The sequence below is a fragment of the Trichechus manatus genome, unplaced genomic scaffold, assembly GCF_000243295.1.
Source record: "Trichechus manatus latirostris isolate Lorelei unplaced genomic scaffold, TriManLat1.0 scaffold00010, whole genome shotgun sequence".
Taxonomy (NCBI): Eukaryota; Metazoa; Chordata; class Mammalia; order Sirenia; family Trichechidae; genus Trichechus; species Trichechus manatus.
Genome location: NW_004443946.1, coordinates 13,342,876 through 13,357,742, shown reverse-complemented (window position 1 = coordinate 13,357,742; position 14,867 = coordinate 13,342,876). Strand labels below are relative to the sequence as shown.

The following is a 14,867-nucleotide window of genomic DNA, read 5'->3' as shown; positions in this document are numbered from 1 at the left end:
CCACATACTTTCTGGGAAAAAAAAAAAAGGCTTGATCCAGAGCAGGCGTCACAATCTCAAAAACCTCCAGAACTAAGCAGGAAATGAGTAAAGAGTGCAGGTGTAAGTAATAGGGAGTGGTGGGGCCTGTGGCAAACTGAAGCACCCTACCACTAAATGCCTTCAGATCCAACACTAAAAATATGTTTGCCAAATGGATATGCCGAAGGCTGTCCATGGGCCTAAGAGCTATGAGATTTTTTGCTGCTGTTGTTCTGAACTAGATGATCCTCTTGCTTCTATATCTTATGATTCTTTCATGATCTGTACAAAGCTTAAAGTATTTGATGGTTTGAATAGGGTGCTATTATGTTTGCCTTTGGGAGTCAAAAGTTCTCTCAGGTCATGTGTTCACAGGCACCACAACTTAGTTCCTTCCCAAACTTTCCAAAGATGGAAACATTTCTATGGATCAAGAACTGTTACCTTTCAAAGTGGCAACTGTGATGTCACTCTGGAAAAACATTATCCAGTCAGAAGTTCCTTTTCTTCTTTTGAGGAATGATTTTTCACAGCCATTTAACTGAAGCAGGCCTGTGGCTATCTATGCTGGGGCTTTAATTATCAGCTCTGTGTTTTTCCTCCAGGAAGATGTTCCTGACCTTCCCAAACTTGGTGTTTATCACACATCTTAGCACTTACCAAAGAACCAGTTGCTGTTAAGTCAACTCCGACTCATGGCGACCCCACATGTATCAGAGTAGACAGGGTTTTCAATGGCTGATTTTTCAGAAGTAAATCACCAGACCTTTCTTTCAAACCTCTCAAGTAGTCGTCTAGTACATTAACCATTTATACCACCCAGAGAATCCTAGCACTGTAATTTCCTATTTTGTTTTTCAATCTATCTCCCCTTTGGAACCACAAGGCCTTTGAAGGAATGGGTCATGTCTGTCCTTGACTCTTCAGGTCAAGCACAGTGCCTGGCATACACTAGGTGCTGAGTGATAGATGAATGCTCACCTAAGGCTTAGCATTTCATATAGACGCATAAGATAGCCTGTTAGAGTAGCTACCCCAGGAGCAAAGGTGATGAATCCAAGCTAATCATCCATAGTATTACACCCTGAACTCCCTCTGACCAATATCACACACTTCTATAAGAGGCAACTCCATCCATTCATACATCCATTCATTCATCCATTCATTCAGGATGGGAGTGAGGGTGGGCAATGAAGACCTTGGGACACGAGGGAACACTAAGGTGGGCCAAACCCAGACTTGGTATGTCAGGGAAAGTTTTCTGAAAAGTGATGTCTAAATGATACCTGAAGCATAAATAAGAATTAGCAAGGTGAAGGGTGGTCTTTTAGGAACTGAAAGAAGTTCACTGTGACTTGCACATAAGAGTATGTTCAAGAGGAAATCCAGGGCCAGATCATGCAGAACATTCTAAACCATTTTAAAGACTTTGGGCTTAATCCTAAGAGCAGTCAGGAGCTACCAAAGGATTTTAAGTATAGGAATGACTCTATCAGCTTGGCAACTGAGAAAGATCATTTTGGATACAATAATGACAAGAGTAGAGAAGACTGGTCAGGGACTGTATTTCCAACTCAAGTATCATATTGATCATATTATAATAAAACAGCTAAGAAGTTAACCCAAAGGATACCTGATCCAGTCAATTGTTTTAGAAAATAGGGGAAAAAAAGACTACAGAAAATCCAAGAAACCTCTCTTATTCTAAGTAAATGGTATCCACCTCATGAAACTACAGTGCACTTTTACCACCACCACTAATTGCCATTCTAAACACTTGCTGGATACTAAACCTGTGTTAAGAACTGCATAAGGTAAAATGATTCATGCTCTGCCCACCAGCCTCATCAGCTAAGGCTGAAGTACAATCTTTAAATGCTTATTTCTTGCTACAGTTCAGAATAGGGTTGTTAGGAGTTGGAATTGACTCAACAGCAATTTTTTTTTTTTTTTGGCCCAGAATTTAATGCGTTAGGTTCACAAATTACTAGTGAAGAAGTTACACAGTATGACTCATTTAAAAAGTGTACTCTTTTAAAACGAAGCAAAAGAAATTTTTTATAAACAAGGTTTTCAATCCATTACCAAACTCAAAGGGCATAAAAATTTAGACTAATTTTTCAAGTACATATTGGTATGTCATTGATCGATTGAAAAGAGGAACACTGCAATTATGACCACTTCCCCATTATTTTCATGTATTTCTTTTAGAAAGATAAATATTTAAGGAAAGATGTTCCCAAACTACTTACACCTTACTTGCCCTAAAAATCATGTTTGGCTACCAACCAAAAGGTTGACAGCTTGAATCCACCAGCTGCTCCTTGGAAACCCCATGGGGCAGTTCTACTCTGTCATATAGGGTCACTAGGAGTTGGAATCTACTCAACAGCAACAGGTTTTTTTGTTTTTGTTTTTTTATGTGCCAGACACTGTTTGAGGTACTGGGGCTAGAACAGTGAATAAGAGAGGTGGAGTCCTTGCTTTCAAGGTGTTTAGATTCTAACAGAGGATGGTATAGTAAACAAATCAATTAATAAAATGATCTCAGAGAGTGACGAGCGCAATGATAACAATAAAACAGGCTGACAAGATCCAAGTCAGGAAAATGCTCTCTGCAGGGGAAACATTTAAGCCACAGCCTATATGATGAGATGAAGCCAACTCCATTGCAGCAAATTCTTACAATGAAACTGAAGATACCACCCATCCAATACAATTCCTATACACTGAATCTGGTAAACCTCCTGAAAGATTCTAAAATACGTTTTTCCCCTAAACATTGTGGGCTCATCAGTTAGAGTTAGACACTGCTTACCAATTGGCTCAGAAAAAAAATCAATTGTGAGAATAAATAACTGCACTATGAAATACAAAAGATAATGAACCACTAGATAAAGAATCTGGGAGAATTTTGGTGCTATAAATTCATGCACCTGGATCTAGGAGTCAAGGGAGAAGACAGTGACTGCCAGTGGTAACCCACTGATCACCTGACTACAGAACAGGTACCTCACAAAGAAGTTGAGAGAAAGCAGCCCTCCTGTGCTGCAGGGAACAGAACGTCTTCAGGAGGGTTGAACCAGGAAAACAGCCTGGGATCCTGCCAAGCAGGTCCTTCCTTCCTGAGGGGGTGCCAAGGTCTTTCCATGACGCAGCCTCCAGAGCCTCCTGCCTCCCCCCATGTCCTCATGGTGAGTATTATGTACTAGATGACAGTCCCCATTTGGAAAGTTAGTAAATCAAGAAACAAATACATGAAAGAAGGAAACAGGGTTTTAACTTAGGCAAATCTTCAGTTTTCAGAAGTCTAAAATGTGATGCAAAATAAACAAGCTCTAGAAGCAGCAGAAAAAAACTGACAGTGACAATCTAGAAAATGAGACTGTGTCCAAAAATCACAAACTGTATTTAATGAATCTGTTTTATTCTGATGCTTTTTTAAGCTCCTACTCCGATAAATATTTTCTACACCAAAGAGGCAATGTAGTTTTCAAGAGTCAGACTTAGCTCAAATCTAATTCTGTCACTTACTAGCATCTTATTTCACATTTTCTCTGGTAAAACAGGGATAATAAAAAAAAAATCCTCATTAGTTTTTTTTTTTTCCCTACAGATTTATGGAGGTATAATTGTCATACAATAAACTGCAGATATTTAAAGTGAACTATTTGACGAGCTTTGACATCTGTATATAACTGTGAAACCATCACCACCATCAAAATAATGAATATAACAATCTCCTCCAAGACTTTCTTTGTGCCTCTTTTATAATCCATTTCTCCCTCAACTCTGCCCTCCATTCCCAGGCAACCACTGATGTGTTTTCTGTCACAATACATTAGTTTGCATTTTCTAGAATTTTAGATAAACGTAATCATAGAGTATGTACTCTTTTTTTGTCTGGTTTCTTTCACTCAGCGTAATTATTTTGAGATTCTTCCATGTTGTTGCACGTATCGATAAAAACCAAACCAAACCCATTGTTGTTGAGTCGATTCCGACTCATAGCAACCGTAGAGGACAGAGTAGAACTGCCCCATAGGGTTTCCAAGGAGCGTTTGGTGGATTCAAACTGCTGACCTTTTGGTTAGCAGCTGAACTCTTAACCACTATGCCACCAGGGTTTCTGCATGTATCGATAGTACATCCTTTTTTATTGCTGGGTAGTATTCCATTGTAGGGATATACCACAATTTGTTTAAACATTCATCTGTCAATTGACATTTGAGTTGTTTCCAGTTTGGAGGCTATTACAAATAAAGCTGCTGTGAACATTCATGCACAAGTCTTTGTACAAACAATGTTTTTCATTTCTCTTAGTAAATTCTTAAGTGTGGCTACGTCATATGGTAGGTATATGTTTAACTTTTTAAGAAACTGCCAAACTGTTTTCCAATGAACGTGATTGTACCATTTTACATTCCCAAGAGCGGTGTATAAGAGTCCAGTTGCTCCACTTCCTCACCAATGCTTGGTATAGTAAGTCTTTTTTATGTCAGCCTTTCTAGTGGGTGCATGTTCATATCTCATTTTGGTTTTAATTTGCATTTACTTAATAACTAAGAATTTGGAGCATCTTTTAATGTGCTATTTAGCCATGAAGGTATCTGTACAAATTTTTGGCCCATTTATAAATTGGGTTATTTACCTCATTATTATTGAGTTATAAGCATTCTTTTATGTATTTATGTTACTAGTACTTTATCTGATTTATATGTTGTATTTTCTCCTAGTCTGTGCCTTGTATTTTCATTTTCTTAAGTGTCTTTTGAAAAGCAACAGTTCTCAAATAAATTCCAATTTATTGCCTTTGTTTTTTCTTTTATAGTTGGTGCTTTTTGTATCCTACCTGAAAAACCTTTTCTGAACCCAAGGTCATTAAGATTTTCTTCTATGCCGTCCTCTAGGATTTTTATAATTAAACTCTTACATTTAGGTCTATGATCCATTTTGAATTAATTTTTGTTTATGGTATGAGATAAGGGTCAAGGTTTATATTTCAGCATATGGCCACCCAATTGTTCAAACACCATTTGTTGAAAAGATTATCTTTGCCCCATTGAATTGCCTTGGTATTCTTTGTCAAAAATCAATTGATCATATATGCTGGATCTATTTCTAGACTCTTTACTCCAATACCACACTACCTTGATTATTGTAGCTTTCTAATGAGTCTTAAAATCAGGTAGTGTAAGTCTTTCTAACTTGTTCTTTTTCAAAATTATATTTAGACTAGTCTAGGTCCTCTGCATTTTCATATAAATTTTAGGATCAATCTGTCAATTTCTACAACAAAGTCTGTTGAAATTTTGACTAGGATTTCATTAAATCTATTGAACAGTTCGGAATAAATGAGATCTTAACAATATTGAATCTTTGCATCAATGAACATAGTATCTCTCTCCACTTATTTAGATCATTAATTTATTTCATCAACATTTTGTCATTTTTCAGTGAACAAGTCTTTTATCAAATTTTTCCCTAATGATTTCATATTTTGATGCTATTATAAATGGTATTTTTCTATTTCAGTTTTCAATTGTTCACTGCTAATATAGAAATACAATTGGTTTTTGTATATCAGACTGGATCTTGCAATCTAGTTAAACTCACTTGTTAGTTTTGGGAGCATTTTTGTAGATGCCTTAGATATAGATGTCTACAATCATCTGTCTGCAAATAAAGACAGTTTTACTTCCTTTGCAATCTGTATGCATTTTATTTCTCTTAACTGCCATATTGAACTGACTGGTACAGTACAATGTTGAATAGAAGTGGTAAGAGTAGACATCTTTGCCTTTGCCTTGTTCCTGATCTTAGGGAGTATCATTCAGTTTTCACCATTAAGACATTACCAGTGGGTTTTTCATAGACGCCCTTTATCAGGTTGAAGAAGTTCTCTTCTATTCCTAGTTTGATTAGAGCTTTTATAATGACTAGGTATTGAATTTTGTAAAGTATTTGTTCTGTATCTATTGAGATGATCATATGGATCTACTTTTTTAGTCTGTTAATATGAAGAATTACACTGATTGATTTTTAAATCAACCTTTCAGGCCTGGTTATAAACCCCATTTGGTCCTGATGTGATATCCTTTTGATATATTCTTGGATTTGATTTGCTAAAATTTAAGAATTTTTGTATCTATGTTCATAAGGGATATTGATCTGTAGTTTTCTTTGTAATGTCTTCATCTGGTTTTGGTGTCACAGTAATGCTAACCTCATAGAATTGGTTAGGACATGTTCTCTTTTCTTCTATTCACTGAAAGAGTTTGTGTGGAATTGGTATTATTTCTTCCTTAAATGTGTGATAGAATTCACCAGTAAAGCATCTGAAACCTTGAATTTGCTTTATGGAAGGTTTTTAACTACAAATTCAATTACTTTAGTAGATATAGGGCTATTCAGGTTAGGTATTTCTTCTTGAGTAAGGTTTGGTAGTTTGTATCTTTCAAAGAATTTGTTCATTTCATCTAAATTGTAACATTTACCGGCATAAAATCATTCATGATATTACCTATTGTCCTTTTAATGTCTATAGGATCTGTAGTGATGTGCCCCCTCTCATTCCTAATATTGGTAATTTGGGTCTTTTTTTTCCCTCCCTTTGATAGTTCTGGCTTGAAGTTTATCAATTTATTTTTTTTCAAAGAACCAGCTTTTGGTTTCATTAATTTCCTCTATTGCTTTCTGTTTTCTATTTCACTTATTTCTACTATCTTTACAATTTCCTTCCTTCTGCTTACATTGGGTTCAATCTGCTTTTCTTTTTAAGTTTAAGGTGGAAGCTTAGGTCTTTGATTTCAGATCTTTTTTAAGTGTTTAATGCTATGAATGTCAATTTAGGAACTTTAGTTGTATCTCACAACTTCATTGGATTGTGTGTAGATTAAATGAGATAACATACATCCAGTCAGTCGGTAAACAAATATTTCAGTGTCTACTCCATGCCCTGCACTGTGCTTAGTACTAGGAATATACTGAATAAAATAGATGTAACATTTTCTCTCATCAAGTTTACAGGAAACATCGACAAGATTGGTACTAAAATCAATGATAACTATTATCTTCTTGATAATTAAAAGTATGTTAAGCTAGAAAGCATAACAAGTTTTTTGCTTTACTCTGATGAAGGTATCTTCTGCTGTTTTCTCGTGAACTAGCAAAAACTAAGTCACTAGGTTTTTCAAAGTTCAGCAATGTGTAGTTCCAACTGCGACACACACAAAAAATATTGTGAGGTAAATTCTATTACTCCATGTCCGTCTAAATAAACTATACATTTCAATTTAATATACCAAAGATAAATATCTTCTAAGTATTTCTGTTTAACTCTAAACTTCAAAGGCACTTTTAGATCTATAAAAGTGATAATTTAAAAAAAAAACAAGTATTGCATATATTTCCAAAGTCTCCAGATTGTTTTCTTAACAAAAAGGAAAAAAATATCACTTTCTCTATTCTACCTACGTGATCCTCACAGTTTCAAAATATCCAGAACTTTACCAAAAAAAAAAAAAAAAAAAACTCTACCTCCTAATTGAAGATACCAAAACCAAACCTGTTGCATTGAGTCAATTTCGACTCGTAGCGACCCTATAGAACAGAGTAGAACTGCCCCATAGGGTTTCCAAGGAGCGTTTGGTGGATTCAAACTGCCGACCTTTTGGTTAGCAGCCGAGCTTTTAACCACTGCACCACCACGGCTTCTAACTGAACAGAAATACATACAAATCATTGCTTTCAAAGTCATTTAAACGCTAACCTTATCATACCAAACACTCATGTTTTCCAAAACTCTATGTATAATTGATTAATTCACATAATTGTAGATATAGTAATTTACTTTAAACTCTGTTCTTCCAGTGGGACAATAAGCAGTTCTGCACACCTTCACCTAGTCAGGTAGCCTGGATCTTCCTACATTTATGCTTCTTCCAGTCCTCATCTCTTGGTCTTTATTAAGACACAGGCTCTCAACCTTGGCTGCACACTGGAATCAGTCGGGTAGCCAAAAAGTACTGATGTGGGCCTCCTACAGCCAGAGATTCCTATCCAGAGTCTTTAAAAATGGGGATTTTTAAAAGCTTCCCAATGATTCAAATGTGCAGACAGGGGTGAAAAAGACCAGTCTTGGTGCTGACAGGGAGGACATGTTTCTCATGGCCACAGGACAATATGTACTACCATGTTTCAGAACCAGGGCTTTGAACTGGTTCATTCTGGTTTGAACCTCTACTGAGAATTTGCATTTCCACACAAGATATACTGAATCAGAATCTACAGTTTAACAAGATCCCCAGGTGATTCTTATGTATGATAAATTTTGAGACCCACTGCTCTACCAGTGGTTCTCAGAATTGGTCCCTAACCAACATCATTAGCATCACTTGGGAGCTTGTTAGAAATGCAAATTCTCAGCAGGGGTATGAACCAGGTTCAAAGCCCTGTTCAGAACCGTCTTTCTCAAAAGCGTTGCTCAGCCTACCTCCTAATCAGACACAAATTCAATAATACCATTGTGATTCCTATGTTCACCTCTATTTCACATCCTTAGATTCAAAGGATAAAATGTAAGCTCCTAACTATATATATTTAACCATTCCTCTCCAGTCCACTTCTAAATTCCGTAAAGTAAGTTTGTCTAAAGGGGAATTAACTGCATATAATTTGATGATTATGGTTAAATAGGCATTACAGTAGGTTTCTTTACTTCTATTTAAAAGAAGGGGATAGCTCCACAAGCCATCTGTAATTTTAGAGCGTTAATAGTAAAAGTATCAACTCTCCAAAGTATAACATAAATACTTAAATGAGTTTTCATCATTATCCATCTGATCCCATCATTTGTTAATTTCAAACAGGTTTTCAATACTGATTTACATACTGAGTTGGAAACTGACTTCAGAACTTGAACCATTAAATTCCTTAGAGTCTTCTAACAGCTTACTTCATTTTACCAAACTAATTATAATTATCATTTCATCATCTGAAAGTAGGAATGATAACACCTGCGTCATAAAGACAGTACGAAGCTAAAGCATCTCAGCACTGTGTGGAGTACTCTAGAAATTTTAATCTATTTACAGCAGAAATGTTGCCTCATGGGAACTAAGTGAAAAGCTGAGGCAAGTGGGAAGTTGACGGGTAGCTACACGTCAATACACAGGAATAGCAGCAGGTGACGGGGTGCGGGAGCAGTCCATGAACTACTGACTCTTCTCAGACAAGTAGCAGCAGAAATCATGGTGCGGGACTCACACCTCTCAGATTGAGACTAAACTGAAGTTACTTGAAAACATATGTAAACCTCATCTCCTTGGAAAACTGCTAAATAATAAAACTTTGCCAACGTGCAGACCCAGGCACTCCTATCCCTGCCAGTGTAACTTTATGCATCTTTGGGATGTAATGGATGTGCATGCCGAAACACGTGTGCACGTCTGTGCGGCTGAGCCAACACGTATCCATAAACATTATGAATAATACTCTCAAGAACGTATGGCTTTCTCCTAAGAAGCGCTTGAAGCACTTTACCCAAATCAAGTCACTTTCATATTACACCTTCCTTGCCCTTCCTTCGTATTTATTACCCGCGTGCTGCGAGTTCGGGTTCCTCACCCAAAGTCTGGGAGGGCGTGAGTGACAGCCCCCGTCCCCTGTCCCATTTCCCATTAGTCCGAGCTACCCCGAAAGGGGACTATGTCCAGGCCAGCTTCCTGATGACACACCTGCACCCGCACACACCCACTGCGGCCGCGTCACCGATGCCGCGGCCACCTGGGCGACGACCAAAGTCTGGAGGGAATTCCCTCCTTCGCCGAGCTCCGGAAGACGCTGGGAAAGCGGTACCCGGGCGAATTTTGAAAAAGTGGAGGGAACTAGAGGGTGCCGAGTAGGCAGAAAGGTGAGGGTCACGGCTACTCACCCAGCCCTCGAAGGTGTCCGAGGTGCCGGCCGTGCGCAGCAGCTCCTGAAATTGCAGGGTGCAGTTGGCCACGAAGTGGTCGTAGCCCAGGGGTGTCTCGTGGAAGACGGCAAGCTCGAGGTGGCCGCCGTCGGTAACATTGGCGCAGAATTCCTCATTGTACGTGGGTTTGTTGGTCTTCTGCTTGGTGCTGGTTTGGCCCACGCGCACCTGGTCCACGCTCACCGTCAGGTAGGGGTCCAGCAGTTGGTAGCCCTTCTTGAAGAGTGAGTGGCGCAAGGACCAGCGGGTGGGCTGCAGCCCCACGGCCTCGGCCTCGCCGATGCGGACCCTCATGTAGCCATTGAACTTCATGGTGCTGGACGACATGCCGGCGCCGCTGCCCCGGCCCCGGGGGGTCGCGCCGGGAGAGCAAGGAGCTCCGGCTCAGGCCAGCCCTCGCGGCAGTCGCAGGAGTGGAGGCAGCTCCGGGGAAAAGCAGCGCCCAAGACCCTCTCGACCGGCCATTCCACCGACTCCCCGGGACCTGTCCCTCCCCTCCTTCCCTCCCTCCCTCCCTCCCTCGCTCCTGAGGTGGAAAGGAGGGGAGCCCGGCTCCGAGCCCTCAGAGGGCAGGAGCAGCCCGACCGTCCCTCTCGAGCGCTCAGCGTTTCCCGGGGGCTCGCGCAGGACTCGCCCCTTCTCCAGGAACGGTAAGCTTCTTTCCCCGGAGAGCCGGAGAGACCCGTCCGGTTAGCTCCAGCCCCAAGCGTCTTTTGCCCCCGCCTCCTCCTGCTTCTCCTCTTGCCCCCGCCTCCGCGGGCTCACGCTCTCCCCTCTTCAGCGAGCTTCAAACCAGGAAGCTGCTGCAGTCGCATCCCCAGCGGGAGCCTCGCGCTACCGGGCTCCAAGTTCACAGAAACCCTGCGCCGGCTCCCGCGTCTTCCGGACGCCGGGGGCGTGGCGCCAGCCCGTGGCCCAGCCCTGCGGTCAGTGCCAGGGCGCAAGCCGCCGGGGCGTCCCGCGTCTGCTCGCTTCCACCGCCCCGTGCGCGCTGCGTGCTGCGCGGGGTCTCACGGTGTGCTGCGGTTTGAGGCTCCCCCAGGTGCAGGCCAAAACGTGGAAGAGCAAACACCTGAGGCATGGAAGACAGGCCCGAGGAGGGCTGGAAGGCGGGGAGGATGCGGAGGAGGAGCAAAAGCGGAGAACACGGATAGCGAGGAGTCGCCGGCGCCCTTCCTCCCACTCTTCGCGGCGGGTCGGCGACCCTGCTGGCCCAGCCGGGAGAGGCCCTGGCCTGGCCGGAGGCGTGCGCACGGCAGGGAGTTTCCTTTTCTTAATCTTTAGATGATGGCTCATCCTGGGTTTAGCTCGGGCCCATCCTGCCTGTGGGCCTCTCCTGTTGTTTGTTAGGTGCCATCGAGTCAGTTCTGACTCATAGCGACCCTATGTACAACAGAAACACTGCCTGGTCCTGCGCCATTCTCACAATGTTTGAGACCATTGTTGCAGCCACTGTGTCAGTTCAGATCCTTGAAGCTCTGCTGCTTTTTCACTGACCCTCTACCAAGCATGATGTCCTTTTCCAGGGATTGGTCCCTCCTGATAACGTGTCCAAAGTGAGACAAGTCTTGCCATCCTTGCTTCTGCAAAGGGTAATTACACGGGGTTTGTTTGTTTGCTTTCTTTTGTTTTTTAATGGGGCAGTAGTAATGATGGAAATCCTGTCTGCCTCCTTCTTGGAGAGGTGTGTCTCGTTCCTCAAAGAGCAGGAAAGATCAGTTCTTCTGGAGACACAGGTGGCCGAGACTTAAGTCTCTTCCTCTGCGGGGTGGTTCCTGGTCCACCTGGATGGGTGGGCAAAGGATGTTCACACTATTCTCGTCACACGTTAGCCGAAGAAATCGCCTTCTTATAGGAAAATTTCACGGTTGTTACTGTTTGAGTCAGAGTGGACGGACAGCTGTTTCTTCCCACCCATGACTTCTGCAGTTTTTGTCCCCAGGAAGGACCTTGTGGCTACTCTGCTCTGTGGACCAGCATCCTGCCCCCACCAACCCCTACACTGCAAAGCTTGCTCCCTATAGGCAGCCACAACCAATTTGTCTGCCATAAAGCCTGTGACATTCTTAAGATAATTAATTCTGCCTTGCCATTCTGGTTCCCTTGGAGCAGGTCTTTCTAGCCTCCTTCTGACAGTGCCCTGTTGGGAGCTCTCAAACTGAGTAGATTCTCAAAAATTTTATGCTAGTGAATAAAGGCCTCACCAGTAGTAACTGCACCGTATAGAATGAAAACAAACAAGAACAATGGGTCTGGTGGGGGAGGGCATATCTTAAAAGCACCAAAGCTTCATTAGAGAACAGGGCAGGGATGCACCACATCACCCTAATGACACCTTAGCTTTGTACAGGGCTTGTAAAGCAAGCTCCCAAACATTCAGGGAGCTCTTGTCAGGCTGCAGTGCTCCAGGTGAAGAGGTCAAGTTGACCATTTTGGCCAACTCTGCCATTCTCTCCAAGGAGTTCAGATCTAGTTTTAAGAACCACTGACGGATTTGCTGCTGTTGAGTTTTGATACCAAAAGAAGACAGTCCCTAAATGGTGAGCAATTAGACAGCTGCTGGGTGTTGGGATGGAGGAATACCAGACACTCCATTTTGTCCTATATTTTGTCAGTGCCAGGCACCAGGGTAGGTAATGGCAACAGAGCAGCGAGCAGTACAGCCACAATGCCTGCCCTCCAGGGACTTAAAGTCCCACAAGGAGGATAAATAATAAATAGAAAATTATACATACCTGGTGCAGTGAAGGAAAAGCCAAGGTGCTATGGGACAATGTAACTTGGAAGGAGTGACCAGGGAAGGGTCCCTGAAGAAGTAAACAGCAGCAGAATCAGCTCATTTAGGGTTCCTGAGGAAAGGGACACCTTGGCCTATTTGGAGAACAGAGACGACTCCATCTGGCTGGAGCCAAGAAAGGTGAGGAGAACATGGATGAAATGAGACTGAAAAGGTGGGTCAAGATCCATCCCTGACTGGCCTGGTAAGCCACGGGAGAGACTTTGGACATTGTCTACAGACAACTGGAAGCCTCTGAGGCTGTTAAGCAGGACCAGGACGGGATGAAATTCATGTTTTAAAATTCTCTAGACCTGTGCAGAGAATGGATTGGAAGGACGAAGCACAGATAAGAGGAGAACAGTTAGGAGGCATTTGCCAAAGTCCAGAAGAGAGACCATGGTGAGTGGGACTAAGGTGGTGGTGATGGAGGCGAAAATAAGTAGATTAATTTAAGAAGTGTTTAGGAGGTAGTATTGACAGGACTTGGTGATGGATTGAATGGAGGGAATGAGGAAAAGCAAAGTAGCAAGGATGACTCCTCTATATCTGGCTTGAGCAACTATGTAGATTGGTAAACCATTACTGATGTACGAACAAATCTGGGGAAGAAGCAAATTTATGGGGCAAGATGAACAGTTCAACTTGAAACATGTTAAATTTGATATTTTTTTGATACATTTAAGTGGAAATCTGAAGTGGGCAGTTGGTTGTGGTTGTAAAGCCCAGAAGGACAGTCTAGGCTAACGATAAATTTAGAAGTCATTAGTATTTAGATGGCAATTGAAGCTAGAATAGTGGATGAGATCTCTGTTGCAGGAAGAGATAGGAAGAGTGTAAAAGGAGCAAATAGGACCTCAGACAGAGCCCCCGAGAAACTCCACCATTGATAGGTAGAGGATAGGCAAGCAAGGGGGTTGAGAAGCAGCCGCCAGAGGAATAAAAGAAAAACCAGGAGCATGTGGTATCCAAATATCATGAAAACCAGCTAAAAAGTTTTCAAGCTAGAAAGAATGGCCAGCTAGGTCAAATGATGCTAAGAGATTAAGTAAACAAGAACTAAAGAATACCATGTTAAGTGGGCAATACATGCTATTGTTGTTAGTAGCTGTTGAGTTGGCTCCGACTGATGGTGACCCTATATATAAAAGACTAAAACTTTGCCCAGTTCTGTGCCATCTTCTTGATCAATGGTATGTTTGGGTCCATCATTGCGGCCATTGTGTCAATACATCTCATTGGCAATGGATAGGTCCATAATAATCTTAGAGCAGTTTCAGTAGAGGGTTGGGGGTTGTTATGGATTGAAATGTGCCCCCCAAAATAAGTGTTGCAAACCCTAACCTCTATGCCTATGGTTATAATCCCATTTGGGAATCAGTTTTCTGTTATGTTAATGAGGCAGGATTAGTGTAGGGTGTGTCTTGAGTCAATCTCTTATAAGAGATAAAAGGAGCAGATGAGGGGTGGGGGAGATGCAAAGCCACATGAAGATCTCCCAGGAGCAGAAGCTCAAAGAGAAAAGGACCCTCCTCCAGAGCAGACAGAGAAAGCCTTCCCCTAGAGCTGCCACCCTGAATTTGGACTTCTAGTCTCCTAAAGTGTGAGAAAATAAATTTATGTTTGTTAAAGCCATCCACTTGTGGTAATTCTGTTATAGCAGCACTAGATAAGTAAGACAGGGATGGAAGCCCATTTGGAGTAGGTTGAAGTAATAAATAAATAAGGAAGTGGAGAGAGGGAGTGTAGACACTCTTTAAGAAGTTTGGCTGGAAATGGATAAACAAACTATGGTACGTATACACAATGGAGTACTATGCAACAATAAAGAACAACAATGACTCTGCGAAGCATCTCATAACATGGATGAATCTGGAGGGCATTATGCTGAGTGAAATAAGTCAATCACAAATATTGTATGAGACCACTACTATAAAAACTCATGAAAAGGTTTACACACAAAAAGAAACAATCTTTGATGGTTACAAGGGAGGGGAAGGGTGGGGATGGAAAAATACTAAATAGACAGTAGATAAGTTGTAACTTTGGTGAAGGGTAACACAGTACACAATACTGGGGAAGCCAGCACAACTT

General features: G+C 41.8%; 1 protein-coding gene across 1 annotated transcript in view; it reads right to left on the bottom strand.

Moving 5' to 3' along the window:
- PRKCH (protein kinase C eta) overlaps nt 1–10,515 on the bottom strand; it is a 267,961-nt gene extending 257,446 nt beyond the window's left edge. Inside the window, exon 1 of the mRNA XM_023726115.1 lies at nt 9,956–10,515. Within this exon, the coding sequence (XP_023581883.1) occupies nt 9,956–10,324 (369 nt within the window). The 5' untranslated portion in view covers nt 10,325–10,515. The remainder of the gene's footprint in view (nt 1–9,955) is intronic.
- Nucleotides 10,516–14,867: the final 4,352 nt, after the last annotated feature.